The sequence below is a fragment of the Arachis ipaensis genome, chromosome B09 (genome assembly GCF_000816755.2).
Source record: "Arachis ipaensis cultivar K30076 chromosome B09, Araip1.1, whole genome shotgun sequence".
Classification (NCBI taxonomy): domain Eukaryota; kingdom Viridiplantae; phylum Streptophyta; class Magnoliopsida; order Fabales; family Fabaceae; genus Arachis; species Arachis ipaensis.
The window spans coordinates 110,689,884-110,711,437 of record NC_029793.2 but is presented as its reverse complement, the minus strand read 5'-3'; the positions used below and the strand labels follow the sequence as shown (position 1 = coordinate 110,711,437).

The 21,554-nt window shown below is 37.6% G+C and overlaps 1 protein-coding gene across 1 annotated transcript in view; it reads right to left on the bottom strand.

Annotated features, from left to right (window-relative positions):
- Positions 1–12,269, bottom strand: part of LOC110266909 — a 26,986-nt gene extending 14,717 nt beyond the window's left edge. The window contains exon 1 of the mRNA XM_021111965.1: positions 12,089–12,269. Within this exon, the coding sequence (XP_020967624.1) occupies positions 12,089–12,269 (181 nt within the window). The remainder of the gene's footprint in view (positions 1–12,088) is intronic.

Sequence of the window (21,554 nt, the reverse complement as noted above, 5' to 3'; positions counted from 1 at the left end):
TAGCTGAGGTTTCAGCTCAAAATTGTTTGCTCCAATGGTAGGGATGGAGATGCTTCTTCCATGTAAATTGGAATTTGGTGTAGTAATGTCACCAAGCATTCTCCTTGCATTATTGTTGTTGGGTTCGGCTGCCATCTCCTTTACTTGTTCGAGATTTTCAATAAGGTTGTCTCTGGATTGTTGTAATTTGGCTTCTCTTAGTTTTCTCTTCACAGTCCTTTCAGGTTCTGGATCAGCTTCAACAAGAATATCTTTTTCTTTGTTCCTGCTCATAAAAAAGAGAAGAGAACAAGAAAAGAAGAGGAATCCTCTATGTCACAGTAAAGAGGTTCCTTATTGTTAGTAGAAGAAGAAAAGAAGAAAAAATTCGAACACAGATGGAAGAGGGGGTTCGAATTTGGTGAGTGATGTGAGGAAGAGATGTTAGTAGATGAATAAACAGAAGGAGATGAGATAGAAGGAGAATTTTCGAAAATTATTTTTGAAAAAGAGTTAGTGATTTTCGAAAATATTTTTTTGAAAAAGGTTAGTAATTTTCGAAAATTAAAATAAAAAATTAAAATAATTAGTTAATTAAAAAGAAATTTTGAAAAAGAGGGGAGATATTTTCGAAAATTAGAGAGAGAGAGTTAGTTAGGTGGTTTTGAAAAAGATAAGAAACAAACAAAAAGTTAGTTAGTTAGTTAGTTGAAACAAATTTGAAAATCAATTTTGAGAAGATAAGAAGATAAGAAGTTAGAAAAATATTTTAAAATCAAATTTTTGAAAAAGATAAGATAAGAAGATATTTTTTTGAAAAGATATGATTGAAATTAGTTTTGAAAAAGATTTGATTTTTTAAAATCACAATTAATGACTTGATTCACAAGAAATCATAAGATATGATTCTAGAACTTAAAGTTTGAATCTTTCTTAACAAGTAAGTAACAAACTTAAAATTTTTGAATCAAAACATTAATTGGTGATGTTATTTTCGAAAATTATGTGATAAAGATAAGAAAAAGATTTTTGAAAAACATTTTTATAATTTTCGAAAATAACTAAGAAAAATGAAAAAGATTTGATTTTTGAAAAAGATTTTGAAAAAGATAAGATTTTTGAATTGAAAATTTGATTTGACTCATAAAAACAACTAGATTTTAAAATTTTTTGAAAAAGTCAAATCTAATTTTCGAAATTTTGAGAGAGAAAAAGGGGAAGTTATTTTTTTTTTGATTTTTGAATTTTTAATGATGAGATAGAAAAACATGAAAATGATGCAATGCATGAAAATTTTTAGATCAAAACAATGAATGCATGCAAGAATGCTATGAATGTCAAGATGAACACCAAGAACATATTTTTGAAAAATTTTTAATGCAACGAAAACATGCAAGACACCAAACTTAGAAATCTTTGATGCTTAGACTCTATGGATGCAAGAATGCATATGAAAAACACCATACAACACAAAACAAGAAAACATCAAGATCAAACAAGAAGACTTACCAAGAACAACTTGAAGATCATGAAGAACACTATGAATGCATGAATTTTTCGAAAAATGCAATATGAACATGCAATTGACACCAAACTTATAACATGACACATGACTCAAACACAAAAATATTTTTGATTTTTATGATTTTATGATTTTTTTGTATTTTCTTTTAATTTTTTTCGAAAATCATTTTGAAAAAGAAAAATAAGGATTCCAAAATTTTTAATATGAATTCCAAGAATCTTGCCATGTTAGTCTAAAGCTCCAATCAAATGGTCAGGCATGGCTTAATAGCCAGCCAAGCTTTAGTCAAAATATGAGTGTAATTCATTCAAGTTTAAGCCAAAACTTCAGTCCAAAAGAATTTAGACATGGCTTTACAGCCATCCAGGCTTCAACATGCTTCATGAAACACTAGAATTCATTCTTAAAAATTCTGAAGAAAAATAGATTTTTGAAAACATTTTTTTTTAAAAGATTTTTTTCGAAAACAAAGGAGAAATTTTTGAAAGATTTTTGAAAAATTTTTTTTTTGAAAAGAAAACAAAAAGAAAATTACCTAATCTGAGCAACAGGATGAACCGTCAGTTGTCCAAACTCAAACAATCCCCGGCAACGGCGCCAAAAACTTGGTATGCGAAATTGTTACTCAGGTTGTGAATTATTGTTCGAAATTGATTCGCTGGCAATGGCACCAAAAACGGATGCACAGAACCATGGTCTAAACATATCTTCACAACTTCGCATAACTAACCAGCAAGTGTACTGGGTCGTCCAAGTAATACCTTACGTGAGTAAGGGTCGAATCCCACGGAGATTGTTGGTATAAAGCAAGCTATGGTCACCTTGTAAATCTCAGTCAGGTGGATATAAAACAGTTATGGAGTTTTCGAAAATAAATAATAAAATAAGGATAGAAATACTTATGTAAATCATTGGTGAGAATTTCAGATAAGCGCATAGAGATGCATTCGTTCCTCTGAACCTCTGCTTTCCTGCTGTCTCCATCCAATCAGTCTTACCCCTTTCTATGGCTGGCTTTATGTAAGGATGTCACCGGTGCCAATGGCTACTTTCAATCCTCTCGGGAAAATGGTCCAAATGCTCTGTCACAGCACGGCTAATCGTCTGGAGGCATCACCCTTGTCGATGGTTGCATCCTATTCCTCTCTGTGAAAATGGTCCGATGCGCTGTCACTGCATGGCTAATCATCTTGGAGGTTTTCGATCATACTGGAATAAAATTTACTATCCTTTTGCGTCTGTCACTACGCCCAGCACTCATGAGTTTGGAGTTCGTCACAGTCATTCAATCCCAGAGTCCTACTCGGAATACCACGGACAAGGTTTAGACTTTCTGGACTCTCATGAATGCCGCCATCAATCTAGCTTATACCACAGAGATTCTGATTAAGAGATCTAAGAGATACTCATTCAATCTAATGTAGAACGGAAGTGGTTGTCAGGCACGCGTTCATAGGGAATGATGATGATTGTCACGTTCATCACATTCAGGTTGAAGTGCGAATGAATATCTTAGAAGCGGAATAAGTTGAATTGAATAGAAATCAGTAGTACTTTGCATTAATCTTTGAGGAACAGCAGAGCTCCACACCTTAATCTATGGAGTGCAGAAACTCTACCGTTGAAAATACATAAGTGATAATGGAGTTCATTGGTCTCGGCCCCAGAGGGGAACCGGAGTAACCAAGTCTACGAATACAATGATAAAAAGATCTATTTATAATAAACTAGTCACTAGTGTTTACAGAAGTAAGTAATTGATGCATAAATCCACTTCCGGGGCTGGTACGTGGAATCGTGATTACACTTAAATTATGTAAAATTCATTGCTCTTTCTTTCCCTGGAAATGGCGCCAAAAACATGATGCCAAGACCATGGTTCACAACTCCGTGTAACTAACCAGCAAGTGCACTGGGTCGTCCAAGTAATACCTTACGTGAGTAAGGGTCGAATCCCACAGAGATTGTTGGTATGAAGCAAGCTATGGTCACCTTGCAAATCTCAGTTAGGCAGATATAAATTGATAATGGTGTTTTCGAATTTAATATAATAAAATAGGGATAGAAATACTTATGTAATTCATTGGTAGGAATTTCAGATAAGCGAATGGAGATGCTTTCGTTCCTCTAAACCTCTGCTTTCCTACTATCTTCATCCAATCAGTCTTACTCCTTTCCATGGCTGGCTTTATGTGATACATCACCACTGTCAATGGCTACTTTCGATCATCTCTCGGGAAAATGATCCAATGCCCTGTCACGGCATGGCTAATCGTCTGGAGGCATCACCCTTGTCAATGGCTTCATCTTATTCTCTCAGTGAAAATGGTCAACGCACCCTGTCACGGCACGGCTATTCATCTGTCGGTTCTCGATCATGCTGGAATAGGATTTACTATCCTTTTGCGTCTGTCACTAACGCCCCGCAATCGCGAGTTTGGAGCTCGTCACAGTCATTCATTCATTGAATCCTACTCGAAATACCACAGACAAGGTTTAGACTTTCCGGATTCTCTTGAATGCCGCCATCATTCTAGCTTACGCAATGAAGATTCTGATTAAGAGATCTAAGAGATACTCATTCAGTCGAAGGTAGAACGGAAGTGGTTGTCAAGCACGCGTTCATAGGGAATGATGATGATTGTCACGTTCATCACATTCAGATTGAAGTACGAATGAATATCTTAGAAGCGAAATAAGATGAATTGAATAGAAAACAGTAGTACTTTGCATTAATCTTTGAGGAACAGCAGAGCTCCACGCCTTAATCTATGGAGTGTAGAAACTCTACCGTTGAAAATACATAAGTGAAAGGTCCAGCCATGGCCGAGAGGCCAGCACCCCATGGTCTAAGAACTATGCGTTCAAAGATGGTCAAAAAGACTAGTAAAATGTCCTATTTATAATAAACTAGCTACTAGGGTTTACATGAGTAAGTAATTGATGCATAAATCCACTTCCGGGGCCCACTTGGTGTGTGCTTGGGCTGAGCTTTAGCTTTCCACGTGCAGAGGCCATTTGTGGAGTTGAATGCCAGGTTTTGATCCATTTCTGGCGTTCAACTCTGGTTTTGGATCCTTTTCTGGCGCTGGATGCCAGAATTGGGCAGAAAGCTGGCGTTGAATGCCAGTTTACATCATCTATTCTTGGCCAAAGTATAGACTATTATATATTTCTGGAAAGCCCTGGATGTCTACTTTCCAACGCAATTAGAAGCGTGCCATTTCGAGTTCTGTAGCTCCAGAAAATCCACTTTGAGTGCAGGGAGGTTAGAATCCAACAGCATCAGCAGTCCTTCTTCAACCTCTAAATCTGATTTCTGCTCAAGTCCCTCAATTTCAGCCAGAAAATACCTGAAATCACAGAAAAACACACAAACTCATAGTAAAGTCCAGAAATGTGAATTTAACATAAAAAGTAATGAAAACATCTCTAAAAGTAACTAGATCCTACTAAAAACATACTAAAAATAATGTCAAAAAGCGTATAAATTATCCGCTCATCACAACACCAAACTTAAATTGTTGCTTGTCCCCAAGCAACTGAAAATCAAATAGAATAAAAAGAAGAGAATATACTATAAATTCCAAACTATCAATAAAACATAGCTTCAATCATATGAGCGGGACTTATAGCTTTTTGCCTCTTGAATAGTTTTGGCATCTCACTTTATCCATTGAGGTTCAGAATGACTGGCATCTATAGGAACTTCAGATTTCGAATAGTGTTATTGACTCTCCTAGTTCAGTATGATGATTCTTGAACACAGCTATTTTATGAGATGGGATTTGTTAGAACTTCCCAACCTCTTCTTTGAATTTTATGTCGGATCTCCGGATACTCATTTCTTTTGAGTTTGAAAGGGACCTCGGGGATCACCTTCTTCTTGGCCACAACATCATAGAAGTGGTCTTGATGGGTTTTGGAGATGAACCTTTCCATCTCCCATGACTCGGATGTGGAAGCTTTTGTCTTCCCTTTCCCCTTTCTAGAGGATTCTTTGGTCTTAGGTGCCATCAATGGTAATGGAAAAACAAAAAGCTTATGCTTTTACCACACCAAACTTAGAATTTTGCTCGCCCTCGAGCAATAAAAGAAAGAATAGATGAAGAAGAAGAAGAAATGGAGGAGAGGGAGAGTGGGGAGTGTTTCGGCCAAGAAGGGTGTAGAGGGGTGTGTTGTGTGAATTTGATGAAGAATGGAGGGCTTTATATAGGGAAGGGAGGGGGGAAAGGTTTCAGCCATATGGGTGGGTTTGGGTGGGAAATTGGTTTTGAATTTTTGAAGGTAGGTGGAGTTGTTGAGACTCTCCAACACCAAACTTAGAGTTTGGATATGGGAGTTCCACACCAAACTTAGAGTTTGGATATGGGAGTTCCACACCAAACTTAGAGTTTGGATATGGGACTCCAACACCAAACTTAGAGTTTGGATATGGGAGTTCAACACCAAACTTAGAGTTTGGTTGTGGCCTCCGAACACCAAACTGAGAGTTTGACTGTGGGGGCTTGGGTTGACTCTGCTTTGAGAGAAGCTTTTTCTACTTCCTCTCCATGGTTGCAGAGGGAGATCCTTGAGTTTTAAACACAAGGGAGTCCTTATTCCATTGAAGGACTATTTCACCTCTGTCAACATTAATCACAGCTCTTGCTATGGCCAGGAGAGGTCTTCCTAGGATGATGGATTCATCCTCTTCCTTTCCAGTATCCAGGACTATGAAATCAGCAGGGATGTAAAGGCCTTCAACCTTTACTAACACGTCCTCTACTTGTCCATAAGCCTGTTTTCTTGAACTGTCTGCCATCTCTAATGAGATTTTAGCAACTTGCACCCCATAGATTCCCAGTTTCTCTATTACAGAGAGGGACATGAGGTTTATTCCTGAACCAAGGTCACATAGAGCCTTAAAGATCATGGTGCCTATGGTACAGGGTATTATGAACTTTCCAGGATCCTGTCTCTTCTGAGGCAATGTCAGTTGATCCAGATCACTTAGTTCATTGATGAACAAGGGAGGTTCAACTTCCCAAGTATCAATGCCAAATAATTTGGCATTCAGCTTCATGATTGCACCAAGAAACTTGGCAGTTTGCTCTTCAGTAACATCCTCATTCTCTTCAGAAGAGGAATACTCATCAGAGCTCATGAAGGGCATAAGGAGGTTCAATGGATTCTCTATGGTCTCTAGATGAGCCTCAGAGTCCTTTTGTTCCTCAGAGGGAAGCTCCTTATTGATCACTGGACGTCCCAGGAGGTCTTCCTCCTTGGGATTCATGTCTTCCACTCCCCTTGTAGGTTCGGCCATGGTGCTTATGTCAATGGCCTTGTACTCTCCTTTTGGATTCTCTTCTGTATTACTTGGGAGAGTACTAGGAGGGATTTCTTGCTCACAAGATTCCTTTCAGAAGTGTACATGAACTGGTTATTAGCAACCATGTCAATGAGTTCTTGAGCTTCTGCAGGCATTTTCTTTAGGTGAATGGATCCACCTGCAGAAGTGTCCAGTGACATTTTTGATAGCTCAGATAAACCATCGTAGAATATATCCAGGATGGTCCATTCTGAAAGCATGTCAGAAAGACACTTTTTGGTCAACTGTTTGTATCTTTCCCAAGCTTCATATAGGGATTCACCTTCTTTCTGTCTGAAGGTTTGAACATCAGCTCTAAGCTTGCTCAGCTTTTGAGGAGGAAAGTACTTTGGCTAAGAAAGCCGTGACCAGCTTATCCCAAAGAGTAAGGGTCGAATCCCACGGAGATTGTTGGTATGAAGCAAGCTATGGTCACCTTGCAAATCTCAGTTAGGCAGATATAAATTGATAATGGTGTTTTCGAATTTAATATAATAAAATAGGGATAGAAATACTTATGTAATTCATTGGTAGGAATTTCAGATAAGCGAATGGAAATGCTTTCGTTCCTCTGAACCTCTACTTTCCTGCTATCTTCATCCAATCAGTCTTACTCCTTTCCATGGCTGGCTTTATGTGATACATCACCACTGTCAATGGCTACTTTCGGTCATCTCTCGGGAAAATGATCCAATGCCCTGTCACGGCACGGCTAATCATCTGGAGGCATCACCCTTGTCAATGGCTTCATCTTATCCTCTCAATGAAAATGGTCAACGCACCCTATCACGGCACGGCTATTCATCTGTCGGTTCTCGATCATGCTGGAATAGGATTTACTATCCTTTTGCGTCTGTCACTAACGCCCCGCAATCGCAAGTTTGGAGCTCGTCACAGTCATTCATTCATTGAATCCTACTCGGAATACCACAGACAAGGTTTAGACTTTTCGGATTCTCTTGAATGCTGCCATCATTCTAGCTTACGCCACGAAGATTCTGATTAAGAGATCTAAGAGATACTCATTCAGTCGAAGGTAGAACGGAAGTGGTTGTCAGGCACACGTTCATAGGGAATGATGATGATTGTCACGTTCATCACATTCAGATTGAAGTATGAATGAATATCTTAGAAGCGAAATAAGATGAATTGAATAGAAAACAGTAGTACTTTGGATTAATCTTTGAGGAACAGCAGAGCTCCACACCTTAATCTATGGAGTGTAGAAACTCTACCGTTGAAAATACATAAGTGAAAGGTCCAGGCATGGCCGAGAGGCCAACCCCCCATGGTCTAAGAACTATGCGTTCAAAGATGGTCAAAAAGACTAGTAAAATGTCCTATTTATAATAAACTAGCTACTAGGGTTTACATGAGTAAGTAATTGATGCATAAATCCACTTCCGGGGCCCACTTGGTGTGTGCTTGGCTGAGCTTTAGCTTTCAATGTGCAGAGGCCATTTTTGGAGTTGAACGCCAGGTTTTGATCCATTTCTGGCGTTCAACTCTGGTTTTGGATCCTTTTCTGGTGCTGGATGCCAGAATTGGGCAGAAAGCTGGCGTTGAATGCCAGTTTACGTCGTCTATTCTTGGCCAAAATATGGACTATTATATATTTCTGGAAAGCCCTGGATGTCTACTTTCCAATGCAATTGGAAGCGCGCCATTTCGAGTTCTGTAGCTCCAGAAAATCTACTTTGAGTGCAGGGAGGTCAAAATCCAACAGCATCAGCAGTCCTTCTTCAACCTCTGAATCTGATTTCTGCTCAAGTCCCTCAATTTCAGCCAGAAAATACCTGAAATCATATAAAAACACACAAACTCATAGTAAAGTCCAGAAATATGAATTTAACATAAAAATTAATGAAAACATCCCTAAAAGTAACTAGATCCTACTAAAAACATACTAAAAACAATGTCAAAAAGCGTATAAATTATCCGCTCATCAGGGGCCCACTTGGTGTGTGCTTGGGCTGAGCTTGAAGTCTACACATGGAGAGGTCATTCTTGGAGTTGAACGCCAGCTTTTGTGCCATTTTGGGCGTTGAACTCTACTTTGCAACTTGTTTCTGGCGCTAGATGCCAGAATTGGGCAGAGAGCTGGCGTTGAACGCCAGTTTGCATCGTCTAAACTTGGGCAAAGTATGGATTATTATATATTGCTGGAAAGCCCTGGATGTCTACTTTCCAACGCAATTGGAAGCGCGCCATTTTGAGTTCTGTAGCTCCAGAAAATCCATTTTGAGTGCAGAGAGGTCAGAATCCAACAGCATCAGCAGTCCTTCTTCTACCTCTGAATCTGATTTTTGCTCAAGTCCCTCAATTTCAGCCAGAAAATACCTGAAATCACAGAAAAACACAAAAATTCATAGTAAAGTCCAGAAATGTGAATTTAACATAAAAACTAATGAAAACATCCCTAAAAGTAACTAGATTCCACTAAAAACACTGCCAAAAAGCGTATAAATTATCCGCTCATCAGTTCTTCATTAGATTCTCCACATGTAGCCATGGGAGTTCCTTGAGTGTCCAAACGTTGGGAGGCTAATCAATTTACTACCTCAATCAAGACAGCCGTGAATTCTAGTACCTCCCTTTTCATCTCTTCTTGTCATTGAAGAACAACACCAAGGGTGTCATCAATTGGAGATTGGAGTGGATACAAGGGTTGAGTATTGGAGGTAAGGGGTGGATCCACACGGGATATCAGAGCTTGGAGTGAATTTTGAAGCTCTCTTTGTCCTTGAATAATAGCACTAAAGGTATCATTTATGGGAGCTTGGGGTGGATATGAGGGTTCATTGGTTGGGAGAAAGGGCCCATAATACGAAGGTGGTTCTTCTTGATAAGGGTATGGAGGTGGTGTATATTGAAGTGATGGTTCATGGGAGTAATTGTATTGGAATGGGGATGGTTCTAAGTATGGCTCGTAAGGCTCATAAGGCTCTTGGTATGGTGGGTAAGGATTAGGATCATATAGGGGTATTTGGTAACATGGGGCTTGTGAGTACAGTGGTTCAAAACTATGTTGAGGAGGGGGTTCATAGGCATATAGTGGGGCTTGTTGGTAACTACAAGGGGGTCCAACATAGCTACTGGATTGATATGCATCTTGGAATGGCTCTTGCTCATAGTACGTTGATGGAAGTTGTTGCCAAGAGGGTTGTCCATAAGCTTGAGGCTCCTCCCACCTTTAATTGTCCCATCCTTGATGCATGTTCTCATTGTAGCTTCCATTCCCTATAACATAGTTGTAACCACTCTCACAGCCAAATGGATGAGAATTCATAGTAGTAAATAAAAACAAAAACTAAGCAACAAATTCCTAAAACTAACAAAAACTAACAAACAAGCAAAAGGAAAATATATACAATAACTGATAATAAGGCACACATTTACGATTCCCCGGCAACGACGCCAAAAATTTGACGGGGAGGATTTTTGTCGGTCTAGAATTTCACAAAAATAATCACGTTCCAAGTATAGTTCTAAACCGACAATTAAACCTCAATCAATATTTAAATTGTTTGTCACTTATTAACCGAAGTATTTAAACCTCGGGTCGTCTCTCAAGAAATTGCAGGGAAGTTTACTTATAATTGGTTATGAGAAAGTATTTTTGGGGTTTATAGTGATAAAAGACAAGTAATGTAAATAACAAGGAAATAAAATAACAACTTAGAAAAGTCCTAGAAAGGATTAAGAATTGGAATTCCTATCCTCATTATCATCATCAATTATGATGGTAATTGCCTTTTGCTCTCACTTAGTTAACCTCTAACAATGAAGGAAAGTTAAGTGAGCAAAATAAACTTAAGTTCACAAGTCCTAATCAAAGACTAGATTTAGTGAAGCTTAAGCCAACTAGCAATTTTCAATCACCAATCAACAAAAGAGTTTTGATAACTCAAGAGTCTCTAATTGATCAATCTAAGTTAAGAACATAAAAATCTAATTTAAAATCCAACCAAGCATTTTATCAAACACTTGGAAGGCATAAAATAAAAACATAGAAAACTAACAAGACATAGCAAAATCTAAACATAACCAAAGCAAGAAAATAACAATAACAAAGCAATTGAACCATAAGAAACATGAAACATAAATTGTATTAATGAAAATTGAGAGTAACACATGAACTCATAAACTAAATTAACAAAATAAAGAAATCAACAAGGAAAATAAATAACTAAAGTGCTAGAACAAATAAAAGTAGAAGGAACCTAAATTAAAGTAAGGTAGAAATCTGAAATTGAGAAGGAACAAGACTAAAAATCCTAAAACCTAGAGAGAGGAGAGAGCCTCTCTCTCTAGAACCTTACATCTAAAACCTAACTAATGTGAATAATCAAAAGTGAATGAATTGATTCCATTCTGCTCCACTCTGCAGCCTCTAATCTTCATTTTCGGGTTTGAAACTGGGCCAAAAATAGCCCAGGAATCGCCCCCAGCGAGTTCTGATATCTGCAGCACGTGACGCTTTGTCACGCGTACGCATCAGCCACGTGTACGTGTTGCTTGTCTGCTGCACAGTCACGCGTACGCGTCGTCTATGCGCGCGCGTCGCTGCCAGCTTCTCAAAACTTCAATTTCTTGTATTCCTTCCATTTTTGCATGCTTCCTTTCCATCCTCTAAGTCATTCATGCCCTATAAAACTTGAAAACACCTAACACACGTATCACGGCATCGAATGGTAATAAGAGAGGATTAAAATTAGCAAATTTAAAGCCAAAGAAGCATGTTTTCAATCGCAGCACAAAATTAGGAAAGAAAATGTTAAACATGTAAATTCTATGAATAATATAACAACCCGAGTTTTTAAAATTAAATAATGAAACTTTTATAAATAATTTGTAATTTAAAAATTAAATAGTAGATTTGAAGTTAATTATATTAGGTTAAATTTAGTTTTAAATTAATACTCTATCCTAATCCCAAATTCCCAATTCTAAATCCTAATTTTACCTAACCCTAACCCTTTTAACCCCTATAACCTATCAACTCCTTGGTGAGCCACGCTCACCCTCCCTCACGACTCACTCACCACCGCCCTCCTCTTCCTAGATACACACACAGAGAGACTCACTTCACTCACTCTCAGCCTCACCAATGCACTCATACTTAAGTCCTTCACTCTCGCTTCCCACATGCACACACGCAGAAATCGAAAAGGGAGAGGAGAGAGCTCGCAAAACAGAGAGGGATGGAGCCATGCCCCGTCGTCAACCCATGCCTTGCCGAAGCTGTCGCGGAGAGGAGAGATGGAGAAAGGACGACACCGCAAGACCAGAGGCGCACGAGAGAGGAGACGCGATCGATGAAGGGGAAGGAAGAAGGTTCCTCTGCTGCCAAGTCCTGCCGCCAATCGGAGCCCTAGCCATCGCCGTTGAAGACGCCACCTCCACTGCTGCCATCAATTGGGGTCAGAATCATGGCTGTTGCGCCTGTTCTTGTCGATAGAGCTGTCATTGAAGTTGCTGAGTCGGTTCTAATTCCTCCATTGTTGAGACTGAAACTGTTAGAGCTGCTGTTGTGAATTCAGACTAAGTGGAGGGGATTTGTTTTAAAAATAAATATTTTAAGTTATGAATGCCAATAAAATTAAATAAGTAACTGCAAATGGTTTATGGTTGCTTTGTGTGAATAATTGTTGGAATTGAGTTGAATCATGGCTGTAGTTGGTGATTGGTTTAATGATTTAATGTAGTAATTATTGACGATGTTGTGTATTTTGAAGTTATACTTGCTACTAGTACTTTTTGATGTTGATTTTGTGTATGGAATGTTGCTATGGCTGCTGGAAATTGATTTGATAAATCAGAACTTGAGATATGTTGTTATAGATGAGATGCTGAAGAATGGATGTTGTGATAATATGGTTATGTTGCACCTATGATATGAAATTTTGATATATTGAATTAAGAGTTTTTGGTCAACTTTGGTTAGTCAAAAGAAAGTTAGAATTGTGGTTTTAGATGAATCCTAGGCTTGAATATAGGATTTGGTATGTGAGGTTGTTGGAAATACTTTGTACAGAATTTCTGCAGAAATCTGCATAATTGGCAGCAGAACGAATAACTTTTTCGGAGCAGTCCAGAGCTAATTTTTAGATGAAATTATTTTTTGTAAAACTTTAGTGTGTCTTGAATATTCCATAAAAATTTCAGGGAATTTGGCCAAGTGGTTTGGAAGATATGATTTTTTGAAGTTTAGTGGTTGCTGCAGATTTTTCTGGTTTTCTTGTTCTGCAGTACCAACTTCCAGACGCTATAACTTTTAATTTAAACAGAATTTGAGTTGATTTCAAAAGGAGTTTAAAGATCTATCAGTTTATTTTAAGTGAGTACAAGTTTCATGTTCATATCTATTTTGTAGACTTAGATAAGTCACTTGGAAGGTTGGTTGTTTGCTAGAAACTCTGAACTGGTTTATGAAAACAGGGCTCCACTTCCAATTGATAGTTAATTAATCAAATGAAGTGATATGAACCTGAAACTTGTAGATTCTGAAACTTAGGAATGTTGACTGTAATCTCACCAAAATTTAGAAGCAACATATTAGAATTAAAATTATTATGGAATTTACAAAAAAACATGGCTGCTGTCTGTTTTTTGAATTTTTGTAAATGCAACAGCAGAATTTTAAAGCTTGTATAAAATTCAATTCTAATCCAAATTCAGTAAAACCTAACTTAAATTAAAGATTAAGATCTCTAGAGTTACCTTAACAACATGGTTTTAGATTAGACAAACTTAGGAAATGAAAAGGAGTGTAAGTTGCCCCTAAGAAAGGTTAAAGTTAAAGACAATGATATTGAGACATATAGTGAAGAAAGAAAAATGAGGAACAAGGAATGAAATAAAAGTTGAGAATTATATTGAATGGGCCTTGTGCCGAATCGCTAATGTGAAAGGGCCCGCCTAACGGATAGCCTGAGATTGCTAATGTGGGAATGTTCACCTAATTGATAGCATTGTTCCTTACTGTGATACACATTAAAATGTTATTATATGAGGCCTAATTGACATGGGTAACCGTGATGCCAAAGTGTCTAATTGACACAGTAAATGGACCATATTCAGGGTTCACTCCGAGTAACGTCGGGTTGCGGGTAGACAACCGACGCATGAGCTCATGGCCTACTTAGGACAGACATGCATCATATTGATTGCGCTTTTGCATTTGGTCTTGTTTTGCTTGTTATATTTTCTCTGTGATTGTGCTACTTGACTTGTTTGTCTTATTGCAATTTGTTGGTGTGTTGATCTGTTTCTTGTACTATTAGTTGGTGTATTGAGGCGACTGAGTATTGAGATTTGTTTTTTGTTCGAAAAGTTAAAGAGGGTAATTAAGTATATGAAGTAAGAGTAAAAAGTATTTCCAAAGGTTTAAAAAAAATATATTTATTAAGTAAAGTTAATTATTTGCATGTTAATCATTACTTTTACGGCATTCACATTCCCTACTGAGAACTAGTAGTTTGTTCTCATCCCAAAATCTTCCACTCTTTCAGTGACACAGGTTCAGAGACTTAGTTTGAAGCTGCGGGCGATTATGAGTTTTATTTAAGTTTATGTGTTGAGTTGGTTTCATAGAATTCCCTCGCCTTTGTTATTTAAGATTTTATTTTACACAGAGGAATAGGAATTGTATCTGAGTTTCTTTTAAATTCTTTTGTATAATATTTATCATTATTAATAATTAAGTGATTATTATTACCTGTGTGTTCTTTGATGAATGATTTTGTTTAATAAGAAACTATATTCTCCGGCATTTTCTTAAAAATTGAAACGCGGTATCGAACTAAAGGCTCAATATTAAGTAGTAAATAAGGAAAAACAGGTCAGTAATGCCTTGCTTTTGGTACGATCATGACGTGCTGAAAGTTAGGGTGTTACAAATAAGTGTGAGAATAATGGATAAAATCCACTCAATTCAGCAAAAAATAAACCGTAAAATAGCGATTTATCACAATGCCAACGCTATTCAACTATAGCTAATCAAATTTTATATAATTGGACCAAGCACTTTGAAATTCGATTGCACTTTATTAGGAGAACGTGTTAATAAGAATCAGTTTTGCAAATTGTGCATATTTCAGGAGTTGACTAAGTTGCTGTTATCTTTACTAAACTCCTCTCTTACCTAATGAAGTAGAATTTTTATTTTAGCTTAAAGAGTAAAAACAAAGAGAGTCTTGAGTCTATTGAATCTTTAAAATTAATGATTAAGTTAAGTTGAATTATTTAATTTGCACAAGTCTAATTAACTTTTCTCTTTTTAGTTGCTTGACTTGTTAAGACCTTGTTAGTTAGTATAACTCCAACTAATTTTTCAGAATCTAATTCATTAATTTATTGGGACCTTGCTAATTAGTATAACTAACTAAATTTTATACTCTTTAGTTGGTCAACTAGTTGTAACGAGACTTTGCGGTTTAGATCAATGAATTCTAATAGCCTTTTCACATTTTATTGGTTAACTTCTTGGGATGAATAATCTCAACCACATTAATATAGTTTGTATGATAATCATGGATGATTCAAAGTAATAACTCTTAACACAACTCTTTTACTGCTTAAATTTCATTTATAGAAGAAATTAGATATTTTATCATGTTCACAAACGGCAAAACCCCAATTTTCATTATCAATTATGAAGAACCTTTTATGGATTCAACCTGGGTTATTGACTTTCGCACTTTATTCCAAGACCCCGATTCTAAATTTTATAGTCCATGACTACAATAAAAACACTCATTTAACCACATTTAAAAAGTGTAGTTAAAAACAAAAAATAATAATGTCTTAAATAAAAGTTACATTTTAAGTGGGGTCTATATATTAAAAAAAAAATAAATACATAAAAAAAAGAAAGTGGCAAAGCCACGAGAGAGTGTGTGAAAACTTCTTTGAATTTGAAAGTAAGAAAAAAAATGAAGCAGCGTTATTCGTCGAAGGAGAGAAAGAAATTTGGGGAAAAAGAGCAAGCTATTTTTTATTCAATTGAATCGGTAAACTTGCTCCATTTCTTATGAAATTTTAGTATATTATACCTGGTGTAGAGATGAATATTAGGATATAACTTGCTAGTTGTATTGCCTTCCCTTTTAGCTGCTTTGATATACCTACTTTTTGTGGAGGGTTTATATTGATCCCATCAGTTTTGATGATGTATTTTGTTGATTATTGAGATGCCCTAGTGTCACTAGGAAGACTGTTTGTGTATCCATTATTCTGATAATGGAAGATTTTCCTGGACTAGTGTAAAACCCGGTTAATTAATGACTAATTAAGCTATAAATTAAAATTTATTCTAGAAAATTAAAAATGTGATTTTTATGGCTTAATATGATAGAGAAAATTAAAACCAGAATTCTGACACCAATTTTAAAGAAATCGGCTCAAGATTGGGCCAAACGGGCCAAACCGGGACAACCGGACCCATATTGGGTCCTTGGCCCAACCAAGCTCAACCTAAAACCCTTAAACAGCACACTTTCTCCTCTCTTTAACCCCAAACACGCTGAATATGCAAGGAAAGGGGGAAGAACACTCTTCCAAAGTTCTAACCCTTACTTGATCTTTAAATCACCATAACTTTTGATCCGGAGCTCCGATTGCCGCACTGTTTATGGTCACGCATTCACCGCGTCGAGCTCTACAAAGCCTATAACTTTGTTCTTGAGGTATGCCACGATTTTCTCTCTAAAATTCTAGCCTCAATTTCGAAATTTTGGGTGAAAAATGTTGAGATTTGTGAGCTTTTGATGCTATATGATCCAACTAGCTTGAAAGAGAGGCTTAATCTTGTCTCTTTGATCCTTGGGTATGGTAAGATTCTCAACTCTAGTGGAAATTATTGGTTTATGATGTTTGGGTATTGAGTGGGTATGTTTGAATGTGGTATTGTGGTTTAGGAAGTGTATATATGTGTGTTGGAGCTTGATTGAAGTTTTGGAAAGCTTGGAAAAGGGCTTTTGTGTGCTAAAATTATGTTCTTGGAGGTGTTGAAGCCTTGAGAGCTTGTGAAAAAGTGATTTCGAGGTGTTCCGGGTTGAGCGGGGAATCGGCCAAGGTATGGTTTCAGTTTCCTGTATCTAAAATGTAATGTGGTGTGAAAACTTAGGGTAGAGACCCTAAGATAGAATTTGGACTATCGATGTTTTTGATTGGTTGAGATGAATTGTGTTGTTATGTATGTGATTAGTGGATTTTGGATGTTTTGATGGTATGATATATAAGAGACATGCATGTTTTGATATATGCTTAATGATTGGTTGAGATTGAATTGTGGGTGAAACCATGTTAATGGTGAGGATGATATTGATTGTATGTATCGATGGTTGATGGAAATGGTATTATTGGAAATTGGGATGGTGAAAGATATATGACATGGTATTGTGTTAGAAATTGAGTTATTTGATTGAGATTGGTTAAAATAGTGGATTGGTGGATGGTGAATTTGATAAAAATGTTAACATATGAGTTGAAGAGGCTTGCGGTTAATTTTTGGTAAGTTTTTGTTGGTTTTAAAAAGGGTTGAAATTGGTTTGTTTTGAAAATGGAATTTTGGGGGTTTGTATGAAAATGTGGTTTTTAGGTCTACTTTCACGGAGTATAACTTGGTCTCTGGATCCCCGATTTGTATCAAACTTATTTAGAAATAAAATTGGATCCGAGATGTTTATGCCGTTCAAAGAACGGATGGAAAATGATTTGAAACGAAGAAGTTATGCCCGTCGAAAATTTAGGGTTTGAAAATGTAATTATGTAGCTTTTTAAACTTAGTAAAATTTTTGGCAAATCGTGCTCCCACGCGTACGCGTGGCCGACGCGCACGCGTGGCCGACGCGCACGCGTCACTCTCAATTTTTACTCCCCCACGTGTGCGCCTCGCCGACGTGTACGCGTCGCTATATTGATGCAGGTGCCCAGTAGAAAATCCAGAGAGTTGCGCTGGTACTGCGCCAGTTTTGTGCGAGGAGCACAAAACGCACCCACGCGTACGCGTGACTGACGCGCATGCGTCGAGCTACCCCTCTGCTTCCCATGCGTGTGCACGGGCGACGCTCACGCGTCACTCTACTTTTCCACCTTCCACGCGTGTGCATGGGCGACGCGCACGCGTGATCCTGTTTTCACTAAAAACTGATTTTTGAATTTTCAAAACCGAATTTCAGACTTCTAAGCCTCCATTCTTACCTTTTATGTCCTAAATCCTTATAGTATGCCTAGCGATGAGAAGAAGTTAGGAAATGTGGTAACTTGTGGATGAAGTAAGGGGAGAATTAATGATGAATTATGATTAAAGATAATAGTATGGTGTGTTGATGATGATGGTGGAAGTGCTTTATATGCCATGAGCCGAAGGGCTGTAATTGTTAATAAATTGTGGCTGGTTATGGATTGTATTATGAGCCGAATGGCTGAGTTATTGCTGAATTATGGCTAAATATTATTGAATTATGGCTAAGTATGATTGCATATATGCTTATTGAATAAAATGTTAATGTTTCACTTCCACTATCTGAGATACGAGTTTCCCTGGGTGAAAGTAGTGGCTAGCCACCACGTGCTCCAGGTGGAGACTCGATACTCTGCTGACCCTATGTCATAAGTGTGGTCAGACACTGTGAAAGTTCCAGATGAGCTTACCCCCGTGGATAAACACCAGTGTGGGTGTTGTGTATATGTATTGATGATTATGATTGATAATAACTCGAGTTGGGAATGCACGATAGAGGGACAGTCCAATGGTTAACTACCACGACTTGTCGGGTTGGCTTTATAACTGACAGATGAGACTCATCAGCCACTAGGACAGGCATACATCATATGCATTATATGTGAATTATTTGGAATGCCTAATTGACTGCATATTACTTGCTAATTGTCTAAATGCCGTATCTACTTCCTATTTGTGCATTTCCTTGTTTGATATAATTATGTTTGCGATATCAAAGTACTGATGGCGGTTGGGAGGTTCGAAGGATTTGGAAAGGGGAGTGTTAGTTAGACCGAAGATCCTTAGCTACTTGCCTATTTTATTTATGGTTTAGTCTGTTTATAAGCTTTGATTATCTGTTGGAAGTTCTAGGATTGCCTTCGGCTTTCCCAGGACATTACGTGTTAGATATATGGGCACTATTACCATACTGAGAACCTCCGGTTCTCACCCATGCGGATTTTGTGGTTTTCAAATGCAGGACGTGAGGCTCCTTGCTGAGGTATGCTGAAGACTTTTGGATTTTATGTACTTACTTAGATACTTATTATCTCCACTATATACATATGCTGAATGGAAGAAGCTGAATCAGAAGGCAGTTGCTTTAATTAGGCAATAGCTTGATCTTAGTGTTTATCCACATGTTGACACCGAAACGAATGTCGAGAAGAATGGAACAAATTGAAGGAGTTATATGAGAGGAAGAATGTGCAAAATAAAGCATTCTTGATTAGGAAGCTTGTCAATATGAAGTATACGAAAGGTAAATCAATGTGAGAGCACTTGAGTACCTTTCAGGAGACGGTGAACCAACTAACAAAAAATGAAATCACTTTGAATGATGAGTTGCAAGCCTTGTTGTTGTTGAGCTCTTTGCCTGATAGTTCGGAAGTTCTAGTTGTGACACTGACTAACTCAACTCTAAAAGGAAAGTTGACGTTAGCAATGGTTAAAGAGAGCATGTTGAATGAAGAAGCCAGAAGAAGAGAGTGAAGTTTGATTAATGCCTCTTCCTAGTCTGAAGCACTTGTTTCAGAGTCATGGGGGAGAAGTCAAAGTAGAAAATCTCACAGTTCTGACAAGTCAGAGAGTCGAAGCAAGTTAAGAGGAAAGTACAAGCCAAGAAAGGAGTTCATTTGTCACCATTGTGGTAGGCCAGGGCATATCAAGAGGTATTGTAGGTTCTTGAAAAGAGAACAATCAAGGGGAAGAAACGAAGACAAAGGTAAAGATAGTGATAAAGAAACTGCTGCTATTGTTTATGAAGATGTTCTTATCACATATGATGAAAATTATGTGAATCTTATCTGTGATGATTCTACTTGGATTATGGACTCTGGTGCCTCATGTCATATCACCCCGAAACGTGAATTTTTCACTTCCTATACTGCTGAAAATTTTGGCAAGATCAAATTAGGAGATAAAGGAGTGTGTGATATCATTGGTATGGGTGATATGTGGCTTGAAACCAACATGGGATGCAAGTTACAGTTGAAGAATGTTAGGCATGTGCCAGATATGCGGTTCAATCTTTTTTCAGTGAAGGCATTGGATCAAAAGGGGTATTGCACTTTCTTTGGTAGTGGAAAATGCAAGATTACCAAAGGGGCTCTCATTGTTTCTAAAGAAGACAATAGTTTCACTACTCTCTACCGGTTGCAAGCAAAGTTGTGCAAAGAAGAGGTGAATGTAGCTGATGATTCCTCTTCTGATTTGTGGCACATACGTCTTGGTCACTTGAGCGAGAAAGGACTAAGTGTCTTAGCCAAGAAGAACTCACTTCCAGTGAAAGGTATAACTTTAAATACTTGTACTCATTGTTTTGTTGGAAAGCATGTTAGAGTATCATTTCATAATTCTGAACCTCAAAGGAGATCACATGTTCTTGATTTAGTTTACATTGATGTTTGCACTATGGATGCTAAGACACTAGGTGGTGCATCAAATTTTGTTACTTTTATTGATGATTATTGGTGCACGAATCCCCACACTTTGTACAACTATACCAGCAAGTGCATTGAGTCGTCCAAGTAATACCTGAGCGAGTCAGGGTCGATCCCACGAGGATTGTGGTTTGAAGCAAGCTATGGTTATCTTGCAGATCTTAGTCAGGTGAATAGAAGAGTTGTTGGATTTGATTTAAAGCATAAAACGAATAAAAAATGGAATTACTAGGTTTGATTATAATTAGTGATAAGAAGATGGTTAAGGCTTGGAGATGCTTTGTCCTTCTGGATTAACTCTGGTCTGACTGTCTTCTATTGTGAATGCTTTCTTCTATGGCAGGCTATATGAGATCAACGCCGTACAGTCGCAGTCACCAATCTCCTCCAGATCTGAACCCCAGGGTTAGTGTGGATCCATTCTGATTGAGGGTGAAGCTCTTGCAGTTCATTCTCCTTAGTGATCCTACTCAAAACACCACAGACAAGGTCGAATCTTCCGGATCAGAGAATGCTGCACCTTTGGATTCTAGCCTCTACCACAGAGACCGTAATCTCCCTATACCTCGGCTGAACTGGTGTCTCGAGAAGTCCCCAACGAAGTCGTGGATTAGTCGTCTAAGAGATGTATAATAAAGCTGGTGGTTTAATGCTTTCTAGTTACGTATTCACATGAACCCAAGAAGAACACGGGTGGTTGTCAGGAACACAGTCTTAGTATGAAGAACGAAGATGATTGTCATGGGTCATCCCATTCATGAAGTTGAAGAACGAAGATACATCTTAGAATTAAATCAAACACGGATTGAAGAGAAACAGTAATACTTTTATTAATCCATAAAACTCAGCAAGGCTCCTCCCCTCAACCTAGGAGGTTTAAAAACTCATACTGATAGAAAATCACAATGATAAATGAAAATATGGCATAAAGTCGCTTAAATACTAAGCTAACAATTGAGGATTACATAAGAAATGGTAAAACAGTCTTTTAGTGCTAAAATCAACTTCCGGAGCCCACTTGGTGAGTGT